General features: G+C 38.6%; 1 protein-coding gene across 3 annotated transcripts in view; it reads left to right on the forward strand.

Moving 5' to 3' along the window:
* Window positions 1-9885: 9885 nt before the first annotated feature.
* LOC122788133 (histone acetyltransferase KAT7-like) overlaps window positions 9886-19074 on the forward strand; it is a 1071811-nt gene continuing 1062622 nt past the window's right edge. For 2 of the 3 annotated variants that reach the window (XM_044055075.1, XM_044055076.1), the window contains exon 1: window positions 9886-10057. In XM_044055075.1, coding sequence (XP_043911010.1) covers window positions 10043-10057 — 15 coding nt within the window. In that variant the 5' untranslated portion in view covers window positions 9886-10042. Of the gene's footprint in view, window positions 10058-10426; window positions 10460-19074 lie in introns of those variants that run through there. The other variant, XM_044055077.1, reaches the window with a different exon arrangement.

Raw genomic sequence — 19074 nt, forward strand, 5'->3', positions numbered from 1 at the left:
AATGTATGAACAATAAGAGCACCTCCCACAAGGTCTAGTGCCATTTAAATTTCTACTATCACCAAAATTGTTAGGTTTCCTTTCTAGAATCAATTTTAAATTTGGCCCTATTTTCGTAGAAAAGGTGGGCTTTTCACCCAAAATCTGATACACGTCATTATTAGTCTTAAAAATACTCCAGTTTTTATTAAGAATATTTTTGACCCCATTATATAGGAGGCTATATTGAACCACACATGCTTGTTGGAAATCAATGTTGGTCCCACCATCCCCTACTGTGTCCATCTGAGAAGTTTTGGTTAATCCCTTACCCAAAAGGGGTATATATTTTTTGCCCCATTCATTCAAAACATCTTTAAGAATAGCATCAATAAATTTGTCAGGATAACCCCTGTCTAGAAACATTCCTTTAAGATGTATAAATTCACTTGTAACGTCCTCCTTTAAGGAGTTCATCCTGGCTATCCTGGCCCCTTTTGGGTAAGAGATTAACCAAAACTTCTCAGATGGACACAGTAGGGGATGGTGGGACCAACATTGATTTCCAAAAAGCATGTGTTATTTCAACATAGCCCCCTATATAATGGGGTCAAAAATATTCTTAATAAAAACTGGAGTATTTTTAAGACTAATAATGACGTGTATCAGATTTTGGGTGAAAAGCCCACCTTTTCTATGAAAACAGGGCGAAATTTAAAATCGATTCTAGAAAGGAAACCTAACAATTTTGGTGATAGTAGAAATTTAAATGGCACTAGACCTTGTGGGAGATGCTCTTATTGTTCATGCATTTTACAGGGGAGCTTTATTACCTTAGAAAATAAAAACAACAATACCTTGCTTTTTAGGAAAGGAAATTGTTTTTCCAGTAAATTAGTATACCTTGCTAAATGCAATTCCTGTATTTCATTTTATGTCGGAAAGACTGAGACTTCTTAAAACAAGAAAAGAGAAACCAATGCTTTGTTCAGACACAGTTTACAGCGTGAAGGTTTTCCTGGTTTCAAGTTTGCCATCCTGGACATTGTACAAATTGATTCAAGGGGGGGGTTGGCAAAATGTTTTGTGTAAAAAGGAGTTGTTATGGCAGTTTAGGTTGCCTGCAACCTGCCCCCAGGGTTACATGATTATTTAACTATCCTGCCAATATTAAAAGAAAAAGCAGGACAAGTATAAGCCCTTCTTTTGTTTTAACTTTTAATAATGTAGCAATGAAAAATAGTTTTTCATGGTTTGTCCCATGACTGTTTTAATATATTAATATTCATGATCTATTTGATTATGTTTTTTACTGGTTGGCCTTTAACCAATTATGGTTGTTTAAACCTATTTAAATTGGTTTTAATTCATAGTTTTTTGTTTTGAGGAAGTCAACATTGTTTGATGAAAGCGCTAAACTTGTTTCAATAAAACTATTGGAGACTGACTGGCTACCTAGGTGATTATTTTTTTGTTTCGTAGTTTTTGGTAATCACCTTTGCACCACCCTATTGTTTCTACAGTTTTACTTGTGGTGTTTTGAGGACCATGAACTCTCCTGAATCGCTGGATTTTTCACCAGTCATTGATTCTGGGCACCAACTCGAGCTTTTGGCATTGAAAAAGGATGTGGCAGAGCTTAAGGGTGAGCTATCTCAGTTAATTGAATTGTTTTTGCAACAACGTGGTCACCAGAGTGACCCCCCTGATGTGGACATTGTACCAGGGAATGGACATAGTTCCCAAGGCAACGAGAATTCTTCATAAGGATTGGTTAACTGTTTGCGCGCCTTGGGGAGGTGTGGTGATGTCATTACGATGGCCGAGGTCCATCATGGTGAAGAAAAGCAATGTTTTTCATGCAACGGGGACAATTCGGCATCTTTAAACCAGCATAGCCATTCTAGAAAGGATTTAGGCACTAATTGTGCTGTTTATTCCGGCAAAGACCTTGATGTCATTTTCAACAACGTTTTGGAGCAGCCAGATCAAGCGGACCATATAGACACAGGTACTGTGAACCACGAGTCCGTATTATGTCCACCAAATTCCATCAATGTTAATTTTGAAAATAAATGTAATGCCCAATGTAACACATGCAAAAGCGTGCCTCCAGGGCAGGGGAGGGCTTGCAATAGACCTTCCTTTTTCGATACTAATGATGTTAATCAGCGTCAACAGAACAAAAGGGGGACTAGTGTCAAGTATGGTGCTTTAATTAAAAAGAACTTTGTTTTTAGTGAACCAAATAAGGTACAAGAGACTACGGCTGGCACAGACAATGTTAACAATGGTTTTCAATCTTTAAAAGACATGATTTATGTTTTTGAGAAAAAAACTATTTAAATATAAAATGTCTCAAATGGAGATTGTTTATGAATGTTTGCGGTTACAAATAGTACCGCAAGGGCTAAAAGTGCACAAATTTCCTTTTGGATTGCATTATGATGCCCTTTATGAGGCCGACATGGAGATCCTCCAGAAGGGCCTAAATGAGACTGATGCATGGTGTCAAAGCCATGGTCTCAAGCTAAATGCAAAAAAATGCGTAGTATTCCCCTTTGGAAAAAACATAGTACCCGCAAACTACAACATAGGAGGTAATCCCCTGAAATCTGAAGAAGAAATAAGGGATCTAGGGACCCAAGTAATCAGCTTTCCTTTGATAACCATGTTGCCAAAGTGGTTAGAAAATCCTTCTATGTGACCCATCTGATCACGAAAGGGTTCGCATCAAGATCTAAGGATGTAATGGTGCCCCTCTACTCTTCCCTCATCAGACCCATTATTGAGTACAATGCACCAATTGGAATGTACTTGGCTAGACATCTCTAGCAGCTGGAGAGACCACAGAGGTACCTAACCAAGAGGATTACTGGCCTCAAACAGTTGCCCTATGCAGCACGATTGAAAAAGCTAAGACTGTTCTCTGTTGCATATCGCTTTCTCAGGGGCGATCTCTGTCTAACGTACAGAACCATGTCCAACCCAGAATTGTTGAACATGCTTCATCTTAGCAAACCCAAATCTACTCGAGCTACACACTCTAGGGATATAAACCTCAACACAACAATGAATAGAACATGCTGGAGGGATAGATTCCCTTCGCAGAGACTTCCCTTACTATGGAACAGGGTCCCGATCTACATAAGACAGAGCCCCTCACTATCACTCTTCCAGAGGAACCTTGATGAGTGGATGGGTAACAGAAAGTTCACACCGGGGATCACACCAACAGCACTACTAGATAGGGGCCAAGGGTACTAGCTGCTAGTACAAGGGTCTAGGGAACTACTAAAAGGGCGGTGAATACCACACAACGTGGCTGGGCTAATATATGCCTTCGGGCAGATAGCCCAGTACCAACTTATGATACTGAGATTATTGAAGATTTTGTTAAAATCTTTGACAAATGGGGTTTTGAACTTTTAAACAAAATTGTATACTTTTATGAACAGATGGAAAATAGGTTGCAGAAGGAAGTAGAAGAGTTAAATGTTGCTATTTTAGGTGATTTATTATTTTTTCAGTATGAAGGGCTTTACAATAAAATTATTTTCAGGGTAGAGAAAAAGTATAACAATATTTTTTGCAAAAAAACAAGAAGTTAGCTAGGGATCTCAAACAATATAAGAAACATCAAGTATATCCCACTAACAATTTGTTTTTTAGGCATCCTAATTCTGATTCTCGTGGGTGTAATTCTCAAACTGATGGTAATAACAGATTTATTTATGGCATGGAAGGGGATGGTGAAAATAGGTATTTTGAACATGAAGGGGGGGGGTGGATCCTCCTGGGTTCCAGGATTTTCCAGTATTAAGACGCTCCGAAAGAATAGCAAATAAGAAACAAGAGACACAGGCTGTACACAGCAAAATGGTACAACATCAGAAAGGCTTTCACAAATGGCAGGCAGGGAGGTATCAATATTAGGAAATGAAGGGTACAATATTCTTCATACTTTACACGGTTTTAATATTTACAATTATACTGATAAGATTATTACAGATGAATTTTTTTACTTTATTTTCCAAAGGGATTAAGTTTGTACCTTCAAGAGTTCCTGACATTGCTGAGGTCCTTATAGATATACAGTTGTATCTTGGAAAATTAAACCTGAAGGTTTTATTTCGGAAAAGTGATGGCGAAGACCAATTTACAGACCAGAAAAAAGTTTAAAAAAAAACAGTGTGTTTAATCCCCCTCTTCATCCCTTGGTATGCGTTTTTGAAAAAGCTGTCAGAGACGATCTTTATAAAATGTGGGGAGAAAAAAAGAGAATCTTCTCAAATCTCACCCAACAAGAAAGGAGTCTTTTACAGGAACTAAGAGCGGACCCTAGTGTCTGTATTATGAAACCAGACAAAGGTGGGGGTATAATAGTGTTTAATTCCGAGGATTATACCAATGTTATGCAGGGGATTTTGTTTAATGGTGAAAACTATTCCCAAGTTTCCAAGAATCAAATTCATATTTCCTGTCAGCAGATTGATAGTTTTTTGTATGAATATGTTTTAGATCAAAGAATTACTAAAGAAGTATATGATTTTCTTTGTAATTCACATCCCAAGATACCCGTTATATTCGGGATACCTAAAGTTCACAAGAGTATTGTGGCTCCACTATTCAGGCCCATAGTGGCAGCTGGAGGTTGTAAAACCCACAATTTGGCTGTCTATGTAGACAGGATGATTAAGCATGTTGTGGAGGGAATGTCCCACTTAATGAAAGATTTCTGGGATTTCCTAGGGAAAATAAAAATGGAAATGTGGTCCCCAGATGTTACCTTCTTGACTGTAGACGTACAGGATCTTTTTTCCTGTATTCCTAAACAGGTTGTCAAAGGTAAAGAAGGGTTTATTTCTCGAGTATATCATAAAAAAACCTTCTGTAACAGCTACTTACATTATAATAGTCACCCCCCTGTATTTCAGAAGAAAGGCATCATTAAGGGTCAAGCCATCAAGATAGCCAGGATGACCGCCTTAAAGGAGGATGTTACAAGTGAATTTATACATCTTAAATAAATGTTTCTAGACAGGGGTTATCCTGGCAAATTTATTGATGCTATTCTTTAAGAAGTATTGGATGAATGGGGCAAAATATATACCCCTTTTGGGTAACAATACTTTGTTTTTTAGGAAAGGAAATTGTTTTTCCAGTAAATTAATATACCTTGCTAAATGCAATTCCTGTATTTCATTTTGTCGGAAAGACTGAGAGACTTCTTAAAACAAGAATTTATGAGCATCTATATGATGTTAAAAATAAAAGAGAAACCAATGCTTTGTTCAGACAGAGTTTACAGTGTGAAGGTTTTTCTGGTTTCAAGTTTGCCATCCTGGACATTGTACAAATTGATTCAAGGGGGGGGGGGGGGATTGGCAAAATGTTTTGTGTAAAAAGGAGTTGTTATGGCAGCTGAGGATGGCTGCAAACCTGTCTCCAGGGTTACATGATTATTTAACTATCCTGCCAATATTAAAAGAAAAAGCAGGATAAGTATAAGCACTTCTTTTGTTTTAACTTTTAATAATGCAGCAATGAAAAAATTATTTTCATGGTTTGTCCCATGACTGTTTTAATATATTAATATTCATGATATATTTGATTATGTTTTTTATTGGTTGGCCTTTAACCAAGTATGGTTGTTTAAACCTATTTAAATAGGTTTTATTTCATAGTTTTTTGTTCTGAGGAAGTCAACATTGTTTGATGAAAGCGCTAAACTTGTTTCAATAAAACTATTGGACTGACTGGCTACCTAGGTGATTATTTTTTGGTTTCCCGTAATTAAAATTGTATTTGTTCCAGGGGGGTTTTACATGCAGCACATCCTTGCTAGTAAAGGGAAGCTGTTCTGTGTCCTCTACACTCATGCAGAAATACAATGTCCTCTTTCTCATCCATAAGGGCCTCTAGCAGTAATGGCCATCTTGTAAGTAAGACGAAGGAGGAAATGTGAGCAACCAATTTCCAGAATTTGCAAAATGCATTATTTAATTACTTGTCTACATTTGATAAGCAGGTCCATAGACTTTTTAATGTATGATCTGGGCCAGAAACAGTACAAGATAAAAGAAAAAAATAAAATTAAAAGTACAAGGAATATCTGAGTTAAGACAGGGATCTGCATATGTTTGAGAATATACACTGTAATGTCCCTAAAGGTCTAGTAGAGGAGGGCAGATATTTTATCCCTAGTTTTAAAGTAACTACCAAACTGTCTTTGTTCTTTAAGGGTTATCCTGCAGATTCTCTTATGAAAGATGGGGTAAACAGATAACACTCCCTTTAATATCTCCTAATTTAAAAAAAAAACTGTCACAGAGAAGGAAAGAGAAGAGCTCAATCTCCACAAATACCTTTATTTGCATATCTACCCTTAAAATGATCACCTGACATTCACACATACAGTGTCAACAGTAGTAAATATGCCGTGATGTATTCATAGACAAAGGAGTATTGTCAATGTGGTAGTTCCCTGGGGTAGATGACTTCCCAAAGGATATAGTAATGCATTTTTTGGTATTTGGTTTCAGACCATGATTTTGACACCAGCTATTTGAGACAAGCTTTCTTGCAGGATGGCTGTCATTTGGTGATTTAATGACTGTTTCTAGCCTGCAGTTATTTGCAACCTTAGCCAGCCAGAGCCCTTTGGTACTGGCCTTTACTTAATGCCAAACACGTGAGGTCCCAGCACAGTACCCTGTGGAACTCCACTGGTGACTGGTCTCTTTGTGGAAGTAACTTACCCTGTTTTGATTACCTGTGCCCTGTCTGTGAGTCAGGTGGCAATCCAGCGGTTGACACTGATTTAGTCACAGTTTATTTAGCCTTTCAACTACAGTGGATATAAAAAGTATACACACCCCTGTTAAAATGCCAGGTTTTTGTGATATAAAAAATGAGACTACAGTAAATAATTTCAAAAATTTTCTCGCCTTTAATGTGACGTATAACCTCTACAATTCAATTGAAAAACAAAGAAATCTGTTAGGGGAAAAAATATAAAAAACATGCAATAAGCTGGTTGCATAAGTGCAGACACCCTTAAACCTCGTTGAAACACATTTTGATTTAATTACAACATTCAGTCTTCTTGTGTAGGAGTCTATCAGCATGGCACATCCTGACTTGGCGATATTTGCCCACTATTCCTTGCAAAAGTACTCCAAATCTGTCAGATTCCGAGGGCATCTCTTGTGTACAGTCCTATTCAGGTCACCCCACATATTTTCTATTGGATTTAGGTCTGGGCTCTTGCTGGGCCTTTCCAAAACTTTAATTTTCTTCTGGTGAAGCCATTCTTTTGTTGATTTGGATGTATGCTTGGGGTCATTGTCATGTTTTAAGGTGAAATTCCTCTTCATCTTCAGCTTTCTAGCAGACGCCTGAAGGTTTTGGGCCAAAAGTGACTGAAATTTGGAACTGTTCATAATTCCCTCCACCTTGACTAAAGTCCCAGTTACAGCTGAAGAAAAGCAACCCCAAGGGGATGGTGTTCTTTTGGGGATGCAAAGTGTTTTTGCGCCAAATGTACCTTTTGGAATTGTGGCCAAAAAGTTCAACCTTAGTCTCATCAGACCATAACACATTTTCTCACATACTTTTGGGAGACCTGATGTATTGTTTTGCAAATTTTAGCCGAGTCTGGATGTTTTTCTGTGTAAGAAAAGGTTTCCATCTTGCAACCCTACCCCATAGTCCAGAGATATGGAGAATACGGGAGATTATCACATATAGTACACAACCAGTACTTGCTAGAAATTCCTGCAGCTCCTTCAGTGTTGCTGTAGGTCTCTTGGCAACCTCCCTGACCAGTTTTCATTTTGTCTTTTCATCAATTTTGGAGGAACGTCCAGTTATTTGCAAAGTCACTGTTCTCCCATATTTTTTCCACTTTTTTATGTCTTCACTGTGTTCCATGGTATATCCAGTGCTGTGGAATATTTTTGTACCCCTCTCCTGACTGACACCTTTCAACAATGTCAGCCCTTTGATGCTTTGTAAGCTCTCTGTGAACCATGTTTTTTGCTGTAGCAGGCAACTGAGTAAATGTCAGGAAAATCCTACTAGGACAGCTGAACTTTATTTGGGGTTAATCAGAGTCTCTTTAATTGATGGCAGGTGTGTACCCAAGAAGGCTGAATGTTGTAATTAAATCAAAAGGTGCTTCAACAAAGCATTAGTTTAAGGGTGTGCTCACACAACAAATTATTAGTTTAAGGGTGTGCACACTTATGCAATCAGTGTATTGTACATTATTTTATTTTTTATATTTTTCCCCTAACATATTTGTTTGTTTTTCATTTGAATTGTACAGGTTATAGGTCACATTAAAGGTGGGAAAAGTTTTGAAATGATTTAGTGTGGTCTCATTTTTTATATCACAAAAACCTGTCATTATGGTGTGTACACTTTTTATATCTACTGTTATGTCCGAGTGGGAAACTGTATCAAAAGTTTTGGTCAGGTTGAAGTATGTGATGTGTACCACTTTTCCTTCATCAGGATTGCTTTGGTTTGATTCTCAGCTAGAGCGTCTTCTGCATGGAGATATACGTGAATGGGCGTACCTTCGTTGAAGGTTGTGCGTCAGGGCTGGTAACTCGGCACGTAAAAATCAACTACCAATCATTAGCGGACCGGAGTTCCGCTGTGGCGACCCCTAACCGGGAAAAGCCGAAAGACACAACAAGGATTGCTTTGGTAACCTTTTCAAAGAATCCACCAGGTTGAGTAAGCATAACCTGCACCCTTGACAAATCCAGATTGAAACAGGTCCAGCATTTGGAGGTTCCCTATATCCTGATTGGTTAATTCCATGATAAGTCTTTCCATGGCTTTGGATATAAGGCTGGCCTGGGTCTGTGGATGGTCCTCCCTTATAAGTGAAATGACTAACTGCTCACCATTCACTTGGTAAAAAACCTGTGTGGAGGCTAAGGTTGAATGGTGTTGTTAGGAGTGTGGCTAAAGCGCGCTTCATGCTATTTATGATGCATCCAGGAATAAATACTTCTTATTATATATTTATTCAGAAAATGGCAATACTGATGAACACTGGACTGAAATTGTGTATTTGCATGATGGATAAAGTGTTATAAAGCGTAGTTGTACACATGCACACCCCTGTCATAACATTTAAAATCACAATCACAAAGACACTATTTCAGCCCACTGTTCTCCACGGTCACCAGCCTCAGTCAATATTTCATTGCTTAGTAAACTTCAATCCCTGAACAGGGGTGTAGCAAGCAAATTCCAGTTTACACTCACAATCTCTTAGTGCTATCCCCTCTCATAATTCTACCACCCAAGCACTTCATAAATGTAAGTTACATTTTCAACTGTTCCCTTAAAACTATTAAAAATATTTCTGAGCATCATATCAACATGGCTTTCTTCAGGTCATACTATGCCTACAACTGTCTAAATGAATGCCTTTAACAACAGATGCTATATTGCTAGTCCGAAAACAATATGTTAATAGTTTTAGGGGGAACAGTTGAAAATGTCTCTCACCTTTATTAATTAAGTGCTAGAGCTGCGTCCATTTCTAAGTGATAGGCGTTTGGGGAGGGGGTAAAACTAAAAGCGTGAGAGTACAAAATGGAGTTTGCTTGCTACACCCCAGGCTTTGTCCCTGATTTTGCCAGGGTAGGTCTCCATCATAATGAGTAGAATAAACCGACATCAGAAAGTGTGTCGGCTCCACAGAAACATATAAAAATAATTGGTGGCAAATTGTAATGCTCACAAACTGGGAAAAACTAAAGTTGAATTTCGATCCTTTTAATGATTTTTTTTTAAAATCTGACAATTAATCGTTCAAGACTACACGCTTAAACAGCATAGCTGGCTAGCTAGGCACGCCCCCCAGTCGGACTACCAAACATGCGCTTGGCGGAAGTAATCATATGTATAGCAAATAGACTGTAGATTGGCGCGAGAGAAACGTTTGAAGGTTTTTGATTGCCTATTCAGTTATAAAACCACTGCCGTTGTATTTAGCTCTGAGTAATCGGATTAAAAAGTGAGATCTAAAAAAACGATGCCCCGCAGAAAGGTAAGAGTACCTTTGACGTTGGCTTTTACTAACATAATGCAGCATCTATTTTTCCCATGAAAAGTGTTACCGTTGTAGTAATAATGGAGTCATCTAATTTCGTGGTCTTGTGCTTTTTATGGGGTTGTGGGTGTCTTGCTTGGTTAGTGGGACAGTTTAACCGTTCGCTGATTATCCCCAAACGTGCTGACACGTTTGGAAAATACTAGAAACAGCACAAATTCGGCCTTCAACGATGACCTACCTTCGCTGTCATTTGGACTGGACGCACTTGAATCGTGGAGTCCCCGCCCCCGAAAAATCCGATTGCTCAGACTGCGCGTCACTCTGTAAATTATTATTATTTTTTTTACTAGACCAGTCGGGAGGGCGCGTCTGCAAGCTGGAGGCGCTTGTCTAAGGGTAGATTTTCTCTTTGCTGATTGGTTTTTACATGTTTCCTGGGCAACAGATAACTGGAATGCTATGGTCTTGTTCGTGTGTTATATTGATAGCTGTAATGGTGTTATTGTTTACCTCAAATGTTGTGGATTGGACCACGGCGGACGTTATATATTAAGTCGGGGGCTTGTGGGTGGGAAAGATGAGCAACGCCAATCTAGCATTACCAGTTTCTTTGTGCATCTGGTGTAAATTCAGAGTGTTATAGCTACAGTTGCCACCTTTTCAAATGCCCAAAGTGGGACATTTTCTGTACAAATGTTAGATTTTGCAGGACAAAACATACCCATGACCAATACAAAGCATAGAACCTCACTTTTTGCTAAAATAAAAGCTTATTATTGTAGCATTTCAGTTGCTTATGCTATTTCATGTAACATTTAGGTGTTTCAGATAAAAATAACTGTTTTATACAAGTATTAAAGAAAACTTAGGAAATATTTTTTGTCTTAAAAATCTCAGGACAATTGGGCAGTTGTGTCCTGTGAAAAAATAAAAAAGAAATGGCAAAGAAGGACTGTCCCTCACAAAGTGGGACAGGTGGTAACACTGCTTATAGCATGCATTACTGTATACCTATGACAGTGTGGACTCTCTGCGGGACTTTAAACAGGATTTTACCCTTTTAATTGGATATTTTGATTTGTCCAGCAAGTTAACATGGTGGGCCTCCTTTATCATACCATTTCTGAAAAGATGATGTTAATAACCCCACGTTATTGTCTTTGGGGCAGCATTTAATGGGTTGGTGAACAGTTGAGCCTGGAATGTGAAGTGGCAGTGATGGAGAACATTGGTCTGCAGTAGTGTGTGTACTGCTTCCAATGTTAAGGCAGTGGCGTAGTTTTGACAGCTGCATGCTGCTACCTTAACATTCTAAGTTTATCAGTCACATTTCACAATTATTTTATTAAAGGTTCTATCAGAGGAAACTGTAGTAACTTAAAAACACAATTTATTGGGCTATCCTGAAGTAAATAAGAATAATAGTAAGCAAGCGATCACGGGGACCAAAATAAAAAAAAAAAATCTTGCCACCCTTGTCTACCTCTCAAACTGAGCATAAAACATTTTTTATAACTGTCCGATTTTGCAGAATGGCCATGTTTTTGGATTGTAGTTTACTTTGTCCCTGGTATTTTTTATTTAATGATTTTTTTTTTGTAAATCAGTGAGGGTTACAAACAGTCATTAATGCCAGACATTCGAGTTTCATAATTATCTTTAAAAATGCATCTTGGTGCAAAACCTGTTCTAGTTACTTTTTAAGGTCCCTGATTCTGCCTCATGTTCATGCATTTTCCCTTCTAAAATTTCTGATAAATTACTGAGGATTATAGTCAGTCAGTTATGAAAGGCATTGAAAGAGTTTCATACTTATTGTTTTGTTAACTTTTTAAGTGGGGAGAAAGAACGATTTTGTGAATGTGTAATACTCACATTTTCAGTTATAAGAGATAAACGTGCGTTTGCATTGTTGACTGCAGTTTATGCACAGTTCAGTGTTATTGATGATGAAGTATGGGTTTATGGTGGGAAGGGGCAATTAATGTGGGCTTTACATTGGGACTTGCTGTCTCCTAGTACGCAGGCAGTGGGTAGGCATAATTGCTTGACAGCCTTGCATTCACTGATCAATGCAGACATGAAAATATGTTTCTATTCTTGCTAATAAATTAAAAATTGTTCTTCCTTCACTGTTTTTCCCCGATTAATCTGGTTTCCTAAAAGGCAGACAAACTTAGGATGATACTGTTCCAGCTGCACATTTTTTTTTTTTTTTTACAAATTAATGCAATCTTAACAACTTATTTCTTTCTATAGACTCTTCTAAAGCCTCTGATCATATTAACCTTAAAGTTTTTATTTACATTTATGCAATACTTTGTTTGTCCCACTTCCTTTATTAAAGCCATCAAAAGCCTTTATGATATAGCTTATACTCTACTATACATAAATACAGTCTTTCTAATCCTATTTTCATTATAAATGGAGCCGAGCTGGCAGCCCGTTATCCTCATATTTATTCACTCTCTATATTGAGCCACTATTCATGATTTTAACACAAAACTCTTATGTTGTCCACCCACATTTTTTAACATTACTTTACCACTTCCTGCTTTTGCTGATGATATCTGTATTTATCTTTCACTTCCCAATTTGGATACTTCCAAAGTTATACAAACCATTAGTACCTTTTCTAAATTGTCGAACTGCAGTCTAAATATTCATAAATCCACCACCATTCTTCTAAATTCAAATCAAGTCTCAGAAGTACTTCATGTCATGATCAAAATCTCTACATCCTTGAAATACCTAGGTATAAACTTTGATCAAGAGCAATCTAAGATGTTTCTCAACAATGCCATAATAACATTCAGCAAGATATATTACAAGATGGAATAATGTAAATCTTTCCCTTTTTGTCAACAGATGACATTGTCAAAATGAACATTCTTCCAAAATTCCTTTTTCTCTTCAGTCCTTCCTTTCAAACTTTATCGCTTACATTTTTCAAAGACATTACCTCAAAGATAAATAAATGTATATAGTCACCTAAAAGTATGTGTGTAACGTATAATAAACTAACCCTACCCAGAAAGCAAAGAAAGCTTGGTGTGCCAGATTTCTACATGTATTATTTAATTATAAATGCTATTAGAGAAACCAGAGTCATTAACCTTTCAGCAAATTCTCAACCTCTATGGGTCAGAGATAGGCATAGCCACTTAGTTATCAGTGTAATATTTTGGGCTTACCCCAGTTAAGTCACCAAAACCTCAAGAATTTAAAACTAATACATTTTATAACTGAACGATTTCTCTTTCAAAAATTTCTGGTATTTTTAAATTTATACAATAGTTTTTTTAGAAATTTTTTAAATTAGTATGCAACCCATTAATAAAAATCCAGACTTCAAGTTGAATAACTGTATGTTAGATTTATCATACTTCCCTCAAATTAAAAACCTGACATGCACTGAATTTTTGAAATATAAGCTTTTTTCAGCAGAAAATACAAGATATAAATTAAACCTCCCTAAAGGGTATATACCTATTTTAAACCAAATTTGTCATATATAAAAAAATAAATAAATTTACTAACCAACAATCTGAGTCTAAAAATTACAGCTTACTTACTCAATTGTACTTCTTGCTGCAATCATCTAAACCTTTACTGATCACATGTACTGGCTAAAGAATCATTTTGAATTTTCAAGTGAGGCATTATATGAATCCATTATGCCCAATATTAAGTTTGTTCCACTCAAAAAGTTTATGAAGTAAAACTTATGGGACGGTGTGAGAGATCGGAGTTTGACTTCCATACTTCTGCTCCATCTTTTCAGACACACACACAGACAATGAAGAGTTTGAGCTAGCAGTCTCACACACGCACACTCATATTGACAGTGAAGAGTGAGAGCGAGCAATCTCTCTCTCACACACACACACACACACACACACACACACACACACACACACACACACACACTGAGACACACAGTGAGAGGGAAGTGTGAGAGCGAGTGAGCGATCCCTGGCAAACATCATATAGAGAAAACTGATGCAAATATCACTGTATTTGTGCACATTTATCAATGCATTCATTAGATCACACTTTGCATTTTCAGACTATAGCATAAAATCAGTAAATTACTCTGTCTTGGATCTTAAAACCTGGAATTCCACGATACAATTGGAACACAGAAATATGCACAACATATTGCAAAGACGAGTTTATGTTATTAAATTAAATCGAGTCGATATCGGTAAAGTATAGACCAGCAACCTTTTAACTACTGTTTGCTAAACAAGCAGTTTTGGTGATTGGTTTTGCTTCTCCAGAGCTACGGGGTTAAGTTTGCTTTGTCACTTGATCACCTTAATAGGATGCCACAGTACTTTGCAGAAATACTGGGGAATGAACAGTGAGTATGCAGAACTAAGTGGTTTAAACCATGCGTAAACTTGGAAAAAGAGTAGTACTAACTTTTGATTAAGGTGTTGCTTTACCAAACCATGGGAAGTAATAGCTGTCATTCCATTCCAGGTAGTCAGAGCAAAATGAACTCCCTCACTCTCACTGTACCTGGGCGGGTAAAAAAAAAAGAAGTGTGTGCGTGGTCACCACGAGCAGTAGAAAAGTGTGAAGGAGCTTATACTATCCTTCATACTTCCTTAAAGAAGTTTCACTTCTACCACTCATGGCGACCACACACATATTTTTTTATGCTTGATTTATGATATTTAATAATGCATACCTGACTTCCTCAAAATTGCATTAATTTCCCAAATGTGATTGTTTGTTTGTGTCTTCTGGCTTTTCCTGGTTAGGGGTCGCCACAGCGGAACTCCGGTCCGCTAATGACTTTTACATGCCGAGTTACCAGCCCTGATGCACAACCTTCAACGAAGGTACGCCCATTCATGCATGTCTCCACGCAGAAGACACTGTAGCTGAGAATCGAACCGGACAGCGTCTTACTGTGAGGCGACAATGCTACCGCAGCACCACCACCGCGGCTAATTTCCCAAATGTGATACCATCTTGTAATCTGTGTGGAGCTCCTGTAGCAGATCTGTTTCACCTACTTTGGACTTACAGATATTCACAACAAATCTTGTGTATAAATTACTTCTATGATATCAAAATGATATCTACAGTAGTAACTTTCTGATTTTACATACTCCTCCATTAAATTAAGGGAAAAAAAAAGATCAGTACTCCTTAATAGCAGTTTTTATGATAATTAAATCATAGGATCATAGGAAGTTACTAGGTTATTTATTGGCCCTGAGGCCTTTACAAGCCTAGCCAAGAATTTAGCCCATGTTCCAAAAAGTCAGCACTCTATGCCACTGTCCAGCAGGGACACAGGTGGAATCCTAGGGGTGTATTTTCTGTACCTCATCCAATTATCTAGTTTGCTCTTAAAAATAGTTAATGAGGTATGCTTCACATGGGGAGAGAGTCTATTCCACAAAAGGGAGAGTCACTGGGACACAAATCTGTCCTGCCAACAAATCCTATTGATGTCACAGACCAGATTGAGGTCACACATGCGGGTTACTTGAATGGAGCTTGACTTGCGGATATGTAGCGGACTGATCAAGGTGGGATTTGAGACTGCTTTGTATGTCAGACAGAGGTCACCTCTGAGGAGTCTGTAGGAGACTGAGCAGAGGGACAGGGCCTTTAGCCTATCTGTGTAGGGTAGATGTTTGAGGCCCTGGATTCTCCTGGAGAGGAACCTCTGTGGTCTGACCAGTTGCTGCATGTGCTTTGTGAGGTACATGCCGAATGGGGCATTGTACTCAATAATCGGTCTTATAAAGGAAGAATACAGGGATGTTATGACGACCTTGTCCTTGGATGAGATACCCTTACTAGTGAGGTGGGCTATGTAGCAAGCTTTCTGTACAACAGAGGCAATATGGTGGTCAAAAGTCGGTTTACTATCAACTTGGGTGCCCAAGTCCCTCACAACTGATTGTGTGCTTAGGACCTTATTACTAATGTGATAATTTGTGCGGACGTCACTCTCCCCAAAGGGGATGGTGATGTATTTTTTGGCATTCAGCTTGAGGCCATGTTTCTGGCACCAGTCATTTGTTTGGGTGAGACCCTTTTAAAGGATGTCCACATCACTAGGGGAATTGATGACAGCACCCAGCTTGCCCTCATCTGCAAAGCTGGTCAGCCATAGCCCTCTGGTTTTGGCCTGCACCTCAGAAAAGTATATCCCAAACAGCAGAGGCCCCAAGACTGAGCCCTGGAGTACACCGCTCGTTACTGGTCTACTGTTTGAGGTGGCTTCCCCTGTTTTGACTAGGTGGGTTCTGTTAGTGAGCCAGTTTGCTAACCATCTGGTAACATATGGATTGATGCCTGGTTGAGAGAGTTTATCTATTATGTTTATCTATTATACCTGAGTGGGAAATAGTATCGAAGGCTTTGGCCAGGTCAAGGTAGGAGCTGTGCACCTTCTTCCCCTCGTCCATGGCTTTGGTGACTGTCTCATGTCGACCAAATTTAACAGGCATGACCTCACCTTGACGAAACCAAACTGTGTGAGACCGAGTGTTTGGAAGTTGCCAGTGTCCTTGTTAATGAGGTCCATGATAATCCGTTCCATGGCCTTACAGATCAGGCTAGTTAGGCTGATGGGTCTATAATTTTCTGGATTGGTGGACGCTCCACCTTTGTCCAAAGAGATGACAGTGGCTGTCCTGTACTCAGCTTGGACGAAGCCAGTACTCGGGATTTGGTTGAATAGGGTGCCTAATGGTGTTGCAAGTTCCTGCATGAGTTCATGTAGGACACAGCCTGGGATGTTATCAGGTACCATGGAGGCTGTATTTTTTGCCTTTGAGTGGGCAGTAATAACTTGCTCCCTAGAGATAAGGGGAGGGGGGGCAGGTAGTGGGGATGTTATGATTTACTGATTGGGGGGACACAGAGGTGAAGTTTTCACTAAACCTGTCTGCCAGCAGGTTGGCTATATCTATGGTGTTTGTGTATGTGGTGTCCTTGACCACCATTTCTGAGTGCTTCCTTTGAGATTGTGGACATATGTGAAGAAGGCCTTATGATTGTCTTTAGTAGATGTGGCCAGTTTGACTGTAAGTTTGCTTTGTTGGATTTCACTAGTACTCTTATTTGCTTGTTCAGGCTAAGGAGAGAGTGCTTCCAATTAGGCACCTGCTCCTTCTTGGTCCTGGACAGCAAGTTTTTCCTTTTATTATAGAGTTTATTTATTACAGATGTCCACCAGACAGGTTTACTGTTCCTTAAGAAGGAGGATTTCGTCCTGTCAGGTATTCGTGATTCCATACAGCTATATAAATTCTCATGTAGTACTTTGGTGTAGGTTTGGACATGTGTGCCAATTCCTAAGGGGGGGGGGGATGTGAAGCTGTTTATACCTTCCCGTAAGAGGTTGTAATCACCTCTGGCGAAGGTTTTTTGTTTGACCCTAGCTCGGGGGGGGTGACTTCGAAAGTGACTGCATTGAGGTCAGATTGTACCAGGGATGATGACACTGTAGGGATGCTGCAGTGGTTACACATGTTGGTTAATACCAAGATATTTTCACCTCTTGTGGACGTGTCGACCAACTGGTCCAAGGCAGTTGCATTGACGAAATCAAAGAATCTCTGGACATTTGTGTTTTGGCATGAGTATTTCTTCCATTCTGTAGTTGGATAGTTAGTCGCCCAGGATCAGGATAAAGGGTTGAATCTTGATAGATTCGAAGAGGTCCAGATTGGTGGTGTGGGCATCTTGAGTCAATGTTGGAGGCCTATAGCTAGCCATGATTTGAATAGGGGTCTTGTCAATTGTTAACTGCACCTGGAGTGTTTCCTGTGCATCATACTGTTTGATCAGCCTGGAGGTGTGTATGTCTTTTATTTATATATATATATTGCGACTCCACCTCCTTTTCCTTTGCTGCCCACGGTGTAGGGTCTGAATGTATGATAGGATGAGTAACCTGGTATGGCTAGAGTGCTCTATGTAGCTTTGAACCAGGTTTCTGTGACTGCGCAAATGTCAGCATCTTCCAGGGTTAAGAATGCTTGCAATGAGGACAGTTTTCATATTTAGATTCCTAGCATTTAGCAGCATGACCTTTAATTTATATTTTGATGAAATTTTCATGTTTGTAGTTTTGAAGTCATGGCATTCCCTAAAAAAAGGCACAATGGGGGAGGCAAGAGCCTTTGCCTGGAGCCTGAAGCCCAAGGGTGACAGATGCAGGCCATCTCTGGCAAAGCATTGTGGTTTGTCAATCATGTCATCCCAGGCTGTCAGGTCCCCTTGGAATGACACCATAAACTAAACCAATTGTTGCAGTCAATCATTTTCTTAAGAAAGTCAATAATTTTTTAAGAAAAGATGGTGAGTTACCAACAGTAAATACAGGTCATAATTACTGTTGCAGATTTTTTTTTTTTACTTAAGAAAATATACCTTAACGCATCCAAATGCTAACACACAGGATATATCGCTTAATAAACACTGTTCTGCACTAGATTAATTTCCTTCCATGTCAGCCCATTTACACCACAGCTTTATTGATTGCCACTATGTGTCTGCTTCCTGTAAATATATACATAGCTTTTCTTTCTCCTTGCTCACGTTTGTCTTACGGTATTTATTTTATTTATTTATTTATTGGCAGTTGTTTACCGGGAAAGTCCACTGGGCCATGGTAGCCAATTTTCAGTGGACGCTCGGGGAGAAAAGCTCCAGAGTAAATAAAGAGTTACAAAAGGACTTACATAAAATTGCAAAAGAGATGAAAACATTAATACAAATTTCAAATATTGACATAGGAGTTACATATTTTCGTAGGTATTACATAATGTACGATAGACTAAAAAGAAAAGAAAAAAACAGAAATTGGTAATGTAATAATGCAAAAAGGTTGACTGTAGGGTTAGGTGATGTCATACTGTGTAATACAACAGTTACATACCCATTTGGAGACAAGATGATTGTGTAGTGTACTTTTAGAGTTGGAGGGGCATTGTTACAAATGGATAGAAGGAGCCAGGTTATTCCAGATT

Source organism: Protopterus annectens, chromosome 13.part0 (genome assembly GCF_019279795.1).
Source record: "Protopterus annectens isolate FY-2018-M chromosome 13.part0, PAN1.0, whole genome shotgun sequence".
NCBI classification, from domain to species: Eukaryota; Metazoa; Chordata; order Ceratodontiformes; family Protopteridae; genus Protopterus; species Protopterus annectens.